General features: G+C 37.2%; 1 protein-coding gene across 1 annotated transcript in view; it reads left to right on the top strand.

Annotated features, from left to right (window-relative positions):
- The window catches only part of eys (eyes shut homolog), a 202,249-nt gene that overhangs the window by 21,827 nt on the left and 163,928 nt on the right, over positions 1–16,494 (top strand). Inside the window, exons 5-8 of the mRNA XM_059359709.1 lie at positions 93–220; positions 2,330–2,444; positions 5,515–5,674; positions 13,306–13,410. Coding sequence (XP_059215692.1) covers positions 93–220; positions 2,330–2,444; positions 5,515–5,674; positions 13,306–13,410 — 508 coding nt within the window. The remainder of the gene's footprint in view (positions 1–92; positions 221–2,329; positions 2,445–5,514; positions 5,675–13,305; positions 13,411–16,494) is intronic.

Below are 16,494 nucleotides of genomic sequence, written 5' to 3' on the forward strand. Positions count from 1 at the left end.
TACAGTTAGTGATTTTATGTACCTTTTTATATAATCTAACCTTGTTTTCCCAAGTGGAGAGGTGACCTGGTTTGTTCTGCCTCTGTGTGCAGGCCTCTGAATGCATCTGTGCAGATGGTAATGTGGTCCCAGCATGCAGGACGCAGCAGTACCAGTGCAGCCCATCACCATGTCTCAACAATGCCACCTGTGTGTCCAGGGGAAATGATTATGTCTGCAGGTGAAACTCATGCAGAGATCTAATAGAGGCCACTCTCCTAGTCCCCTTTCTAGAAGACTGGAATGTCTTGTCTCCCACTGAGAGTGAATAGAAATTGGTCCGTTATTATTTTTCCACCTTTTAATGTGATTAGGATTTACACTCAATTTCACTCAAAAGCTCTAGGATTAATGCGTACAGTATCTGGCAGACCTCAAGCCTCATTGTTGGCTGGGGATATTTTGCTTATTGTTGAGTTATCCCACATTAAGACCAAAACCAACAATGAACAGATCCTACTTACAAGGATCGTCTGTGCCGCCTGGTGTAGCCTATTCTTCTGTGCCTCAGACCTCCATTATTGTCCAAACACCACTGAAAACGAGTAAGTGTAACACTAGAGGACACTTTGAATCTGTCCTACATATAAATATTGACTTACACACAAAATGTGCAATTAAAATGACAAAAAATGTCCAATTTACTTTGGTCCAGTGTGTTGGATTTAATCCCCTATTATCTTTTATCTATTCCACCTATTATCCACCTTTTAAATGAGAATTGGGGGTTGCGGGCAGTGGATTTTTTTAAGGGGAGATAGCAGGTCAAAAATAAATGTCACATAGAAGTGGTGAAAGCTGGGAACCTGAGGATTAATTTGAGATGCAGCTCAACACTGTGTGTCAAGTTGTTCTAGTCAAAAATCTCTTATAAAAATGACTTAATCAACTTATTATCTAAACCTTTTAAGGTAAAGTCAGAGCATTAATATCTATCTTTCTGAACTCCATTTCCATGATTAACTATGTCCCATACGTTGTTGGGTTGATACCATTTATTACATACATTTGGTGGTGAATAAAGCAATTGTTTTGATATCGATATTCAGTATATCCTTTAAAATTGAGGAAAAAATGTAAAAATAAAAAAAAACCTGTATATATGCTGACATTTGAACATATATTGTACTATATAACTATGTTTTCATTAGTGTTTAATGACCTGAAACTAAGAATCAGCATGTGTCCATTAGCTTAGAATGCACTTTACATGTCTACATATGAAGCAAGCCATTTTCCTGCCATGTTATCCCAGAATGAACAAACCAAACACTGGCTCTAGAGAGGGCCTTTCACATTTTTATGTAGCCTGTCACCATAGCTTCTCCACTCAATTGGAAAAGGAGTGGTGAGGGGAAGGGTATTACTTATTTGCATCCTGCAACCTCGCCACTAGATACCAGTAAATCCTACGTACCGATTTATTTATAGAAAATTAGCAAAAAAAACTACAGCTGTTTTAGGAAGGTATTATATAGTTCTTTACTATGATAAATTGGGTTTGGGGCAAAGTGTACAGAGCTGGAAAGTAGTAAATTATTAAACAGACTCACACAATGTTAGTTCAGGCATTTTCATGTTTTTTGAGCTGTTTTTTGACACTAAGTAAAATGACTGCTGGTCTCTGCCCCCTGAAACTGTACAAAACGGCTAAAAATCTTGCTGCAGAACAGTCAAGGAAATGTTTTTGCTGAATTATTAGTAGGCTTTATATGAAAATGGAAATTTATATTTATTAGGTTCTACTTTTGTGGTCTCTGCTCTACCTTCCATCTGATGTCTTTTAAATCCAGTCATTATACTGCACCGGCTCACTGGACTGATTAAAGTACTCTCACATAAATCCTGCTCTTGCCTCCGCTACTCCGTATTATAGATGTGAAAGTTTTGTTTTCATCATTATGACAGTTCTTATACTGTTTAAATTAAAGTAGATAGCAGTCATACAGTATATGAAATTTACAAGGAAAGTTAATCAAGTGAAGGGGTATGTTCATATTAGTACAATCAGCAAAATGAGGAGCGGAATTTTTATGGTTGTTGGAAAGTTAAATCTGTGATTTATAATGGAGCTTAATTCGTCCTGATTTTGCCTGCCATTTGGCAAACCAGGTCAAAAAACTAAGAATCATTTGCAGACACTATCTCTCCTATGTCTGTATCACGAACAGGTCACGCAGAAAGCAAGTTCATAACCCCGTGTATCTTGTAAACGAAAAAAAAATATTGCTTGTTAGGGCTCGGGGCTTTGGGTGAATTGATTTTGATGACACTGACCTCCTCTTTACAGATGTCTGAGAGGGTTTTCCGGGAAGAATTGTGAAGAAGTAATTGACTACTGCAGGCTGCTCAATATCAACTGCCTGAATGAGGGATTGTGCTTGAGTGTAATTGGCGGATATCAGGTAAGTAATTCAATGTTTCAGTCTTAATGAAATACTCCCAAGCCCACAGAATACGACTCATGCTGCAGCTTTAATGAACATTAGGAGAACACATTCATGAGCAGAGATCTGATTCATACAATAAATCTTTTGTTTCTGCGGTGATAATTAAAAAAAACAAAACATTCTTTTATTTGCATTTACATCAACATTTAATCATCAAATTCAGACTTAATAATGTGATTTATTTTAATAATGCATCAATCCTTAATTGGATTGATTTTACTGTCAGCTACATCTGACTGATAGGATTCTTTTTTGTCTTTGAAAACATACAATTTTAAACGTAAGAGTTCAAATAGATATGGTCTATTCAACGTCTCTGGTTTTAGGCTTTGTGCATAAGAACACTTATCATTAGTTGGAAAAAGGAAAAAAAAGCAAAGAGAATAACAGAAACATCAGTGATAGAATATTTTCTACAGACAGCAGTAATCCAATTCTAACTCATTAATCATTTTGAGTATGTGGACACATTGCTCAGACAGACAGATTCTGGTCTAATTTGCCTCTCTATTGCTCACTCTCCTCAAACGTCTGTATTTTTTACAACACCTGAGAGTGCTCCGTAATGCCCCATAGCTCCTAATTATTCTCCATCAGTCTTGTTCCATTAGGCCACTGAGAGTGTTCTTAATCTAAAATCTACTTTGCGTTGGTGCTCCTTCAACTGGGGTCAGACATAATCAAAAATTGTTGCTCACTGGAAATGGGCCGTTTCTTCTATTTATGTTTTTATTTATATTTTTTGATGTGAGTTTCCTTAGAGTATGAAAAAGCAGTGGGTAGTTCATTAAAGTTAGCTTGCTCATTTATTCCCAGTCATGGAGAAGCTCTTAACAGACAGAATAAAACCAGAGGTTGTATAAAAGAGGTTTTATTGGCGAATAAACAGAGCCTACCTTTTGGAAAAGAATATGACTGTCTTGGTTTGGTTCGGTACTTTAGTACACTGAATTGAAAACATGACTGAGGTTATCCCTCTGAACTCCAAGTCGTTTCAGGGCATTTTTTGCTCTTTTTACATTTTACTCACTGTGTAAGTGTTTGTATTTCACTGCAATTTATGTATAAGACCTGCACCTTTGTGGAATCAGCAGAATCATGGCTAGAAGTGGGAACAAGTGAAAAAAAGAGGGAATTAAGAGTTATGACATAAATCATAAAAAAAAAAAAAAGTTTAATTTATCTGATATTTTGTTTTAATTGTAATACAATTTAATTTATACACAAATATTTTTCAAAGTGTCCCCAAGTGTCATAAACATATTAAACTTTTTGCATTTTTACAAGCTCTACTTGCAGCTTCTCCTCTCTTGTCCTCTCCTTCCTGCTCTGTGTAAACAGCCTGCAGTTCTGCCCTGTGTGAATTTGTCACGTGACTGTCTCAGCAGAATCAATCATGGATTCACAGTGCTGCTAAGGAGTGCAGAATTTAATGTTTTTAACAGGATCTAGTTATTCCAAAGGGTTTAAATGAGATATGGAGAATATAGTGATCCTGACAGAAATATCACAATTTTAAGCTTCATTTTGGTTACTTTTCCTGACGGAAGAGTTCATAACCTATGATCTGTTCAAGAACTGTCGTATAATTCAAATTCTGTTGATAATGCCTGTTTTTACAGTTTCTTTCTTTGGTGTATTTTTGGCAATCGTTTTAAAAAAGTATAGGTTTCAATTCTGCCAGCAGGATGATGGGGTTCAGAGGTTTACAGTGCTGAGTTCTCACTTAAAAGGCTCAGCTCTTCAAAATAAAAGAACCAAACCAGCAAGCAGTAAGAGTAACTTATAATCAATGCAAAAGAGGTATAGATGATGAAGTAAAGCCTCAATGCAACATAGTTATTCAAGTGCATCGAAGCTACAAACAATTGAGGACGGGAGAGAGAAGGAGAGAAATCCCCACGAGACAGGGACAAGGACAACAAGAGGGTTTGTTATTTCATACAGTTTTATACAAAACATTAACAAACAGTTTGGATGCAGAGCTTTTCAATTGTCATTTAGTTGCCATATTACATTGGATGGATTTTAATAATTTTAATGCAATTTATCGTCTAATAAAATAAAAGTTTCAGATCGGGACCAAGTATTGGCTGATGCTCGATATTAAATGACTCAGATTGGAATTGGGCCAAAAAACTTCTTCAGGACATCCCTAATAGGCCATGTGCAGGGAGGATGTTATGTCTGCGTTGGTGACTTTACAGGAGGTTTAAAATTTTGAAGAGAGGAGTTCCTTTAACCAACATTCCCTGACGAGGGAGCAGGAGGAACTGTTTGTACTTGGGAAGGCAAAGCCTGGGCCAAGTAAGAACTCATTAAATTGGAGTAAAACTGAATTACGGGGCAAAGTATTTTTTACTTTTGTTAACATTGTGAGATAGGGCAGAGGTCTACACTCTCTGAGTGCCCTTCTAGGATCATTTGTGGAAGCCTTAGCTAGATTTAAAAAAAAATCTGTACAAACAATGGCTGGTTACTTAGTTACTCCATTTCAACAGTTTCAATGAAAGTACAATCTCCAGAGGAAACATTTTTTGGAAACAGAAGATACGGCTGAATTTATTTAAAGGCCTTTTTCAATGCTGCGAGTGTCACACATTTCATGCACCTTCACCTTAATTAAGTGGTGGTAAAATCTCTCACAAACCTGAGCAAATTAAACCAAAACTATCTGCATGGTTAAAGGCTGAGGCAGGTGAAAAGGCTGGGCTTGAAGCGACCCTTTTATTTCAGGATGTTTGCAGCACCATCAGATAAACAGTGTGGAAATTGTTGCCATTTTTATTCATGTGTCCCAAGGGTAAAAACAACATGATTCCGACAGTGTTTACCCAATATGGAGGATGAACACCAGCTAACACCCTTAAAACTGAGAGTCAACATCTCACAGTCATTGTTTAATTTAAAATTCAGCATGCTGAGGTGGAAAAGAAATAATGAAAAGCATATCTTTGCTCTAATGCATACTCATGCATACTGTAGTGTACACTGATCACACAAATATTGTACTGTTTTCCTGCAGTGTGTTTGTGCCCCAGGATGGATTGGAGAGTTTTGTCAATATGTAGGCGATGCCTGCCTGATAAAACCAAACAGCTGTTTGAACGGAGCCACATGCATAACAACAAGTCAGCCGTCATCTCCTCCGCAGTACACCTGCAAATGCCCCCTCGGCTTCACAGGTGAGATAACTTTGCTTTATTATCTGTATTTTTTTCGGCCTTTTCCATCTGTCTGTACATCTGTCTGTTGGCAGGATAGCTCAAAACGTGGATCGATTTGTACAAACCCTTGTGGGAAGGTTGGTCATGAGGCGAGGAGTGACTGATTGATGTTTGGGGAAACTGGCATAGCTTGACAGTAACATGCTGCTGTTAGAGGCTTGTGTTCTGTTTTGACAATTACAGGCTCTGGCGGTACATAAACATCACATATATATGCAATGTATAAACAATTTTAGGAGAAGATGTACACCACTCCACTTTCATCCTAGACGACATTCGACAAAAATTAGCTCTTAGGCTGCAAGCGATCCATAAATTATAAATGTTTTTATTTTGCCTTTTTATTGGTGTTTAAGGCAGCAGTGCATAAAAATCTATACACAAGTTATCAAAAGGTCAATCAAAAGTGCATACTTTCTGTCATGCCAAAGTAAATGCAATTTTAGATTTAGCCAGATTAGCTGGCAGGTATCCATTAAAATTGTATGTAATGTAAAGTTTTTAAAGAAAATCAAGACTCAGTAACTTTGCTGTCATTGTGCAGGCACAATGGAATTGCAGTGTCATCCTCTAAAGGTCATTTTTAGGTAAATATACACAGATGTACATATATAAAATTCACTAATGCAAAAAAGAGCAATAAAAATGTCAAGGTACAAAAATAAGTAATATAAAAATAAATCGTATGAATTAATTAAATGTAGTAAAAGTGTTTTTCACTGCCATCCTTGTACTATTAAAAACAGATTTCACACATAACTCTAACAGATGAGTTCTTGCAGCAACAATTAGAGTGGATTATGGGGTGTGTTGTTAGACCCAGATGCACACCAAATCCCTGCCTACACCAAAACCACCAACCAATTTCATCAATAGAGTCAAGGAAAAAAGTGAGGCGTCTTCTCTTTTTATTATCTCTGCATATCAGGTAATCTCATTGAGCATCATTAGTTAGATTATGTTTCACTTCTCTTGAAGGTAAATGATTGAACTTTTTTACTATATCACATATATTTACAGAAGCCCTGAAAGGCAAAGTGAATGTATTTTTATTTTTTTCAAGCATTGTTGGCCAAAACCTAAGTTCATACGTATGATCTCTGCTGCCAGCAGACACCATGATCATCATCATCACCCATCCTTAAGTAGCCATGTGGACCCATCCAATGAATATTAAGTAGCCATGTGGAAGACGCACAATATGATTCCATCAGACCTTATATCTACACTGTTTAACCCAAGTCAGCATTTATGCACAGGCCCATTATGTTTTACAGACATTTGTAGTTGACTGATAAGGTAAAACATTTTGTTTATGCCTCATTTTGCTTTCACTTCCCTTTGTATTTTTCGTCAGGCAATTACCTCAAAACAGCCTAATTAAGTCTCAAAGTTTCCGTACGTACGAGATAACACTTGGCCAACAATGCCCGAAAAAACTTTTTTTTTCACCTGCCTTTCAGGGCTGCGTATATATTTTAATTTTTGCTTTAGCTACTAATTACTTTGTCAATCTAAATGATTCATATGAAATGTACACGTTCATGTTTATAAAGCCGTGAAATGATTGTGAAATGTGATTTATTCTTGATAGATAAAGTGTGTATCTTTTCACAATGAAAATTAAACCACAATTAACAGAGGATTGTGCCTGAAAACAAAATTATTCCAACTTTATGGACGACTGTGTATATCGTCTAGTTTTTTTTTTGCAAAATTATTAAGGTGCCCAGCAGTATGTAAATAATTTAAAAAAGTGTCCCAACCAATAATGTACACATTAATGCATCCATAATTATACTCTTATACTACAAGACACATTATTCTTAGATAGGCCATTCTGCATACTTTTGGTGCTTTAAGTGTATTTTAGTGCTAATAAATCTGAACTCATGTGTGAGTAAGATTTTGAATGCAGGCTTTTACTTTTAACATACTGTATTTACTGAATCCAATAAAATAGTAAAAGATCTGCAGACTTCTTCCACCACTGTTTTATTAATTGACTGGGGGAAAAGAAGTCCCTTTATGTAGCTTAAAAATATGTAGAAAATGTATTATCTGGCAGTATGTAATGTTTAATTGAAATACGTAATAAGATGAAAATAATAATATCATCATCTTGCACTTTACAGTACATAGATAATAAACAGAATTGAGCATGAATTTGTCATTGAACTTTAACAAAATGTTTAAACATTCCAAACAGGTTCCTTTTAATTTAATTTAAAGTCAATGTTTGCTCATATCCTAACTGCTGACATGAGGTAAACTTGTTCAAGTCAGTTTCCTAGTAACACTGAAGTAAGTGAAACATCCTAGAGCAGTTTGTTTGGGGACAGTGGGTCACACGGGTTCACATAAAGACCTCAAATACTGTGTGTGCATTGATTGCACATGGGTCAGCAAAGCAATGTAGTGAGAGGAGAGGTCACTCTTTCACCGTCAGGTTTTGGTTTAAACCTGTATGTTGTCAAGCACCTGCCCTGATTAATGTCTCAAAAGAAGGAATCAGAGCCGGCTTAAGGGCTGCTGCTCCATAACTGACCTCTGACCTTTGACCACCCTTAGCAAGTGGACAAGGAAAAAAAAACCCAACAGTGATCAATCTATGTTTTGGTATTGGAAGTACACTCTAGTAGAAAACACTTTCAATTAGTCTTACTTAAAACAGAGAAGCACCAAAACTAGCATCTACAACTAACCGAGTGTCTTTATAGTGCAAATGAGTTGACAAAGAGACTATTTCAGGCGAGAAATCTGTTGTTGGGATGCGATTTACAAATCATAAGCCAAACACAGATTTGAAGCAAAGGCCAGTTCTCTTGATGAAGCGATTTCTTTTTCTTCTTTTTTTTAACCTTGAAGCTTGTTTACCAGTAGCCTTGCCTGCTTGACATTTCTAAGGCCTGCTGCTGATTGCATTTAATCCAAGCACTGTGGCAAACTGCTTCCTAATTAGCTGCCAGCTCGGAACACGGCCGAAAGTTGTTAAGCTATCACTGACACAAAAAAAACCAAGGGGAACAAGAGAGAGACACAAAAACAAAAGGGGCCGTTACAGAGTACAAGGTTTAGGGGGGAGAAATGTAACCCTATTTTTATTTACCATGCTGAAAAATATTGAAATAAAATATATATACAGTCATGGAAAAAATTATTAGACTTTTTTCTTCTTCTTTTTTCATTCATTTTAATGCCTGGTACAACTAATGGCACATTTGTTTGGGCAAATATAATGATAACACAATTAGCTCATAAGAGTTTGATTTAAGAGCCGATATTTCTCCATTTTCACGGTTTTCTTGATAATAACCAAAATCATTTTAAAGAAAACCATGAAAATGGCGAGATATCAGCTCTTATATTAAACTCTTATGAGCTAATTGTGTTATCATTCTATTTTTCCAAACAAATGTACCTTTGGTTGTACCTTAAGTTGTGCGTGTGTGTGTGTGTGTGTGTGTGTGTGTGTGTGTGTGTATGTATATATATATATATATATATATATATATATATATATATCATCCAAGGCTGGAGGAAATGACCTAAATGCTACTGTGATGGTTTATCACAGTTTTGCTGTTTTACTCCAAAATAAAAGATAATGCTTGGAATACTGCTTATACAAGAATTAAGATTCATCATTGTATATAACATACAGTGTATTGAAGTTAAAATGTACTATTTAATTTACTTCATCAAAGTAATTTAACTCATTACATTCAATTGCTTTTTAATTTTCTTATCCAACAAGTTTTAAATTGCATCTACAATGCTGGTAAACAAGCTTTTACTCTGTCTGTACGGAATTGTTCGAGTCATTTTCTCATTTCAGAAGGTATATTGTTACAATAAAAATATTGTTGAATCCACCTCTGAAAGGCATTCTTGTACAAGGACATGGCCACCCACATTGGAGTGTTCTGCTCGTTGCAGATATATGACAGACACAGGTTGTTTTGAATAATGCAGATGATTTGATTGCCAGACTAGAGGCAAAATTCAAACAAGAGAACCAATCAAAAACAAAGCTCAAAATTTGAGCGCATACTGCCAAATGAATGGAGCCGGTCTGGATGCAGAGACGGCTCCTTGTAAGCCATCCAACCTATAATGGTGTTTCCTGAAAATCTGCCCCAATGGCTTTGATTCCTCGTGCTGTCCAGAAATATGACAAAAGAAGGCATTCCAGCATGACGAAAATATGCAAAGCAACAGGATGTTATACCTAAAATATAGTCAGATGTAACCCCTTTTGTAATCACCAATATTTTGATTAGTAATTATAATTGATTTAATGTTTTTCTCTCACTAACAGTAACTGATTACAATAACATTTATTTTGAAATTTAGTTAAATTTTTTCCCAATAAAAGTAACTGATTACAATGTCTTTTTTGTAATTTATTTATGAACCACTGTTGCATGTAACTACACGGTCGCCCATAAAGTTGGAATATTTTTTTGTTTTCAGACACAATCCTCTGTTAATTGTGGGTTCATTTTAATTCAACATTCATGTTTGATTGAGAAAGTTTTGAGAAGATATAATCACTTTATCTGTCAATAATAATAAATCACCTTGTCACAATCATTTCATGGGAAGAGGTAAAAATATGTTATTATAATTTATGGCCGACCGTGTAGCCTACTGCTCCATTGCTCATTAGCATAATCCAGTACATCTCTCTTGAAACATCTCTATTTAGACTGTGTTATATTTCCTATTGACAAGAAAAATGGTCTGAATGGAAGAACATTGTTTATGCTGTTGTATGACAGTACTGCACAGTATTGTTTCCTCTTATTTTATTACTTAAACAACCAGCGAACATGATTTTTCTTCACCAGTGCACTCAGGGTTTGGCCTATAGCGTATTTCCCAATCTAGCCCTAAGTCCTGACACACTTACCTGTCAGTCAGATAAGCCCTTACATTGCACTACATGAACATGATTTTTTCCCTCTGTTCAAAGCTGAAATCTGTTGCCACTTCAGTAATGGAAAATTGTCTCTTGCACCATGGCAGGTCTTAGTGACTGATAGAATTCATCATTTTCTGGCATCTTGGGATTTTTGCTTTGGAATTTCGAGCCATGCAGCACAGAAAGGCCAATTTAATTTCAAGCTTTGCCCAGAAAAGCCCACTGTACTCTATCATAGATCATAACTCAGGATACATTACTCAAGCCGCGGCATTCAGGTTTCATTTTGGAAGGCTTTATTTTTCACAGAACAACAGCTGTTGGCATATTTTTTGCTGCTGTTCTCATTCATACACACTCTGTTTCTTCTTTAATTGTGTGGAGGATAATAATATAAAACATAGAAACTGGGCATGCAGTTAAATGCAGGTTTAGATTCCACCAAAGATTGAAGATTATAAATCCAGATTGTGAACCCATCTGTAATTCTTCACCTAAAATCATCAAAGTGATAAAATCTGAACCTTTTTATCGAGCCAATAAGAAGTTGGCTTCAAGGAAGCAAGCAAATGAGTTTTTTTTGCCATAATTCAATAGAAAAAAACCTTCAATTTATAATGACCTTCAACATTATTGTTTTCTTTATATTTGATAATTCCACTTCTCCACTTTTAGGAAATTTAGTAGAACCATTTTTAGACTAAATTACCCTATTTCATTTGAGTTTCATAAAAACGGCTACAATACTACATAATTGATTTTATGCATAGCCATAAATGAGGGTAGGCGTTTCTCAGATTTTAGTAGGACAAATTTGTATAATTTGCTGCCGCACAGCATGGCATATTTTGAATATAATGACCTGTAGCAACTACCGTGCAGATGATATCAATCATGCTGTTTGTGCCGTAGCATGAGGTTGCCGCTGTCAAGAAGGGACTTTCACTACATGTCATTGCCGCTCTGTTATTGATGATGGGACATTTTAAATTAATAACCTGCACTGGAAGACACCCACCCCCAACCACAGCGGCAGAACTAGCAGCTGCTGAGGCAGCTGAGCACCAAACAAATCTCCTATCAAGCAACCTGCATCCCCCACCTCTTCTGCTCTCTTCAGCAGAGACAGAGCTCGTTATTATGTGTCTATTTTCTTAACAAGGAAGCGAGCCTGTCCAACCACATCTCTCTTTGCGATTCCAGGGGCACAACGCCTGGATCCTACAGCATCTTATTAAAGGACCGTTTGTGGCCTAATTATTGTTGCAGAAGAAAGTGTGCTTCAAACAGTTTCAACTCTTAAAGGAACATTTGGGGAAATGAGCTCATACTTTAAACAAAAGTATTTTAAGAAGATGTATACCACTTTTATGTCTGTATGCTTAATATGGAAGTTCAAAGCCAAAACAAAATTCTATATGTGCAACCAGCAACGGATTGTATAAAGGAAATGGATCTAGTTACTGTGACGTCACCAATTTGTTTTGTTTTAAAGCCTTCAAAGCATTTCGGCTGTTGCCATCTTGTTTTTTCGAACCAGAAGTGACCATATTTGGTCAAGAGGGTGAGGGGATGTTAAATGATCAGCTTATGCTATTGTTAGCTAGCTAGCTTGGTTAGCATGGTAAAGCCACAATTCAAAAATAACACCCAACTCCTTGGAGATTCTTTTAGTATAACTAAAGGCTGGACAAGAATGTTAGAGAGGTGTCTGTACAGTTCATGGTGTTGTTGAGACAACTATGTAAAGTATTTTTCTCCAAACAGAATTTTCTTTAGCATCTTTCTAGTGGCATGTTGGATTTGGCTCCAAAACCACAATAACTCACCTGCAGATGCACAGGTAGCAGCTAATGAGTCGAAGACCAACAATCTCCCCAAGTGTGATTTCAGTCTGAGCCTACCTCCTACTGCCTGCCTACCACACCTACTATACAGCAAAAAGTAATTAATAGTTGTCTATTTTACTCTAAATTGGAATTTAATTTACAAATGAGCATCATGCTGTTTTGAAACTATTGATTGAGCCATAAAGTCATTAGGAAAATGTTGACTGAGGTACAAAATCAACCATTGGAGTTGCCCCCTTCTGGCTATAACAAAAAATGCCGGTTTTAATGGCGCTTTTCAACCCCTGAGGTAGCTGCTTGGGACCAACATCTGCTTGGCAACGTCATAGTGATTGCCAGGTCTGTGCTCCCAGTCAGAAAACATTCCAGTATATAAGGCCTGTAAACTTGTCGTTCTTACACTTGCACCAATTATACAAATGAGATACATGTTAATTAGTGCTTTTCACAGTTGTTAGTAGGCTCATTCTTTGTACTTTTTATACAGAGCCAGGCTACTGGTTCCCCCTGCCTCCAGTATTCATGTTAAGCTTTCTCTCGAGCAATAATTAGGCCACAAACATTCCTTCACCAAGGTCCTGTAGGATTCAGATGGTGAGCCCTTGGAAAAGCAAAGTTAGAGAAAATATACCTCTGATTGGACAGGCTTTTCCTTCACTAAATGGTGGCAAATGAATCACCTTCTTTGGAGGAAAAAGTGCTTTTAGCAAAGTTGTATTTTAAATATGCAGTATACAGGTGTGTTGTCAATCTATATGAAGATTGTAATATGAAACAAATGCAGATAATGGCATTTCTACGTCTATTTTCAGGAACAAACTGTGAAACGGAGATCAACGAGTGTGACTCCAGTCCCTGTCAGCATAATGGCACATGCTCTGACTGGCCAGGACATCACCAATGCCAATGTCCTACAGGTATGTCGCACTATTGTCAAAGCTACAGCTTTATAATGACATTTAAGTGATATCTGTATTATCCGGGGCAGCAGGCAGTGCTGCAGACCTTTTAAACTGCAGTGAATGTGGCCAAAGATCCTCAGCTATCTCAGTGTACACTGAAACCAAAGGCGATTAGCCTTTGCCAGCAGGGTCCCTAGACTGTGACACATCCTGCCTGAGGAAGTGAAGCTAGAGAAGTCACCATGATTTAATTCCTCACATAAATCATATTTCTTACTTATATCCTGTTAAGTAAAATAATGTTCTACTCTTGGGTTTCTTTTTCTTATTAATATTTATTAGATTTTACCTTTTTTGCAATATGTTTGAATAAAGCACTCAAATGCCTTTTATTAGGAAACTTAATCTGCTGATCACAACATGCAGCAGTGTGCAGTATAGAGGCAACAAGGCAGAGCCAGAGCCTCCGTCACATTATTCACAGTATCAGTTTGCAGCCTTGGCCTGTGATGAACAGCTGAGAAAAATCATCAAGCTCATTGCCAGACCGCAGTAATGCAACCAAATTGTTCAAATATATTAATGGGAGTTTCATAATATTGTATCATGAAACTCCCATTAAAATAATTTTCCTTTAATTGCTTATTGTGCCTAACGGTCTGAGTCTAAATTTACATCCACTGAATATAAACTGATGGACCACTTGCCGGAGCCTGGTGAAGCTGGCAGGGCACAGTTAGTGTGCCTGGCAGTTGCTCTTGCCCACTTTCCTGGAACATTTTGCTGCACGTACAGACCAAAGACACTGTGGGCACAGCATCTTAGTGGACAGATTATGTTTTTCTCACAAGAATTCGCCGCTGTTATTTTTAGCCGTTGTTCTCTGCAAATGTTTTTGGCTCTTTAGGGAAATGTAACATTGATGGTAATGAAACATTGTGTTTCTCCACTCTTGTTCAATTAAACATTAAAGGACAATAGCGGTGTTAATGACACACGGGTCACAGAGTCCGTCCGCCTCATCAGCTGCTGAAGTAAGGCACATTAGAGTCACTATTTAAGGTGACATTCAGAGGTGGCATTGTGTTTTCATCAGCTGATGAATTGTGTCAGCCCTTGAAGTGTCTGAGGTGCAACTTTACATAGTTTAAAAGATTGTGAAGGATAGGTTGGAGCGTATTTCATCCATCTCTCTGTCCATTTCCACTGCCGCTTATCCTGCTCAGGGTTGTGAGGGGCTGGAGACTCCCCCAGCGTGCACTGGGAGAGACACAGGGCAGGCACACCCTAGACAGGTTGCCAGTCGATCTCGGGGCTAACACACAGACAGAAAAACAAAGTCTTACCTACAGGGAATTTTGAGTTTCCAGTTCACTTGACTGGCACTTCTTTGAACTTACAGAGGAAATTGGAGGAAATCTTTGCAGACACAAGGGGAACCTGCAAACTCTTTTAAATGTCAGCATCTTTAAATACAGGACCTTCTGAATAACAATGAACAATGGAATAATGACAAAAAGCCTTATACCAAAAGTTTATAAATCTATTTATTAATCAATCTTTTATCTATCTTAACTTATCCATCTGTCTGTATGCCATTAATTTATTTTCCATTTGTCCCTTATGGCCACCTAATTGTCTTCTTTTTCTATTATTATTTCTGTTATTATTATTATATTTACCTTTACCCCTCACCCACACACAATCACATAATTATGCATGCCATATGTAATAGTTTTCCCCTGGGCATTTAATTTCACTAATTTAAGTCACAGTAGCTACAAGATGTTATTTGGATAATTAGGGATATTATTTTATATATATTTTTTAGTTTGTTATTTTGTAGTTTGTTAGGTTTGTTTTTTTAGTTTGTCAGCTTGCTTGTTTACATCAAGTTCTGTACACCAAGTTGTTTTCTTTGTTTGTCCTTGGGTACTATGCTTTTCATAGCTGTAAAGTCACGATGGTATTGTTTTTGCATTAATAAAATTAAAACAAACAAAAAACAAATGAATAGGAACTAAGTAGGGCAAAACATTTCACTAAGATCCCTCTCTTTGTATCAGTTTGGTTGGTGATTCTGATGGGGATCCTTATGTTCATTTTTTGATCACCTATTTAAAAAAAGCCTTTGAACTTTGAATATGACTAAAAATATCATTAAAGCATACGTGTTTTTCTTTTTTAAGTCCCATTTTCTGACACACCTTATCATATGTGACTGTCCCTTGTGCTTCATTGGGTGAATATCTCTGTGGATATCTGGCTGTGTTGTTAGAGGAACGACCAGGTTGGCTGATGGCTATGTCATTGGGGTTATCTAGTTGGAGGCCCCCATCACAGATGTCAAGTTGAATTAGACCCACGACACCCCAGAAGGCTCAACAGTTATCATGCGCCGCCCCCGTTACACCTGCTCAGAGCACTGATCAGAACTGTACCCGTCCACACTGGCCTGTCTATATTTAGGAGCATCCATGTTTCACAAATGTACTTGCGATGACTGTATTTGCTCTCTTCCTAACAGTAAAACGAGCAGGATTATACAGCGAGTAGAAAGTTGTTTGACCGCTGTTCTGACTGTGATATTTGCTGTATCTCCTATCTTAAACACAACACAGATATCCATACATTGTCTGCAAGCTGGTGCCTTTTCTCTGCAGCCAGACCAGAGCCATTGGTTGCTCTTTTCAGCAGCCTCTGAAGATGCCTTTGCAGCCTGCCATAATCCCTGATCATGAATCCCTAACTCCCTAAGTAAACTGGTACTAGATGTGGCCACAGATCCATGGTAACGAAATTCCACAGGGCACACCCTGGCTTTCCAGCCTTGCTACTAAATCCCATCTGTTATCTCAGTAAACCTAAGCCTCTTCCGCTCATATGCCTCATCTGCTGCATCTTCTCATGGTGAAGTGACTTCTACAATGAAAGAAAATAGTCTGGAGAGTGCCGGACCACACTACTCAGCAAAGTCTTAAGACACGGATGGAATTTTAAGTTGCTGGCCGCTTTCTTTTTTATCTTCTGTGGAAAACATTACCAACTCAATACTGCATGCCTTCTTCACAACAGTACATTTAAAGTCCAATGAATGCA

Source organism: Centropristis striata, chromosome 20 (genome assembly GCF_030273125.1).
Source record: "Centropristis striata isolate RG_2023a ecotype Rhode Island chromosome 20, C.striata_1.0, whole genome shotgun sequence".
NCBI lineage: Eukaryota > Metazoa > Chordata > Actinopteri > Perciformes > Serranidae > Centropristis > Centropristis striata.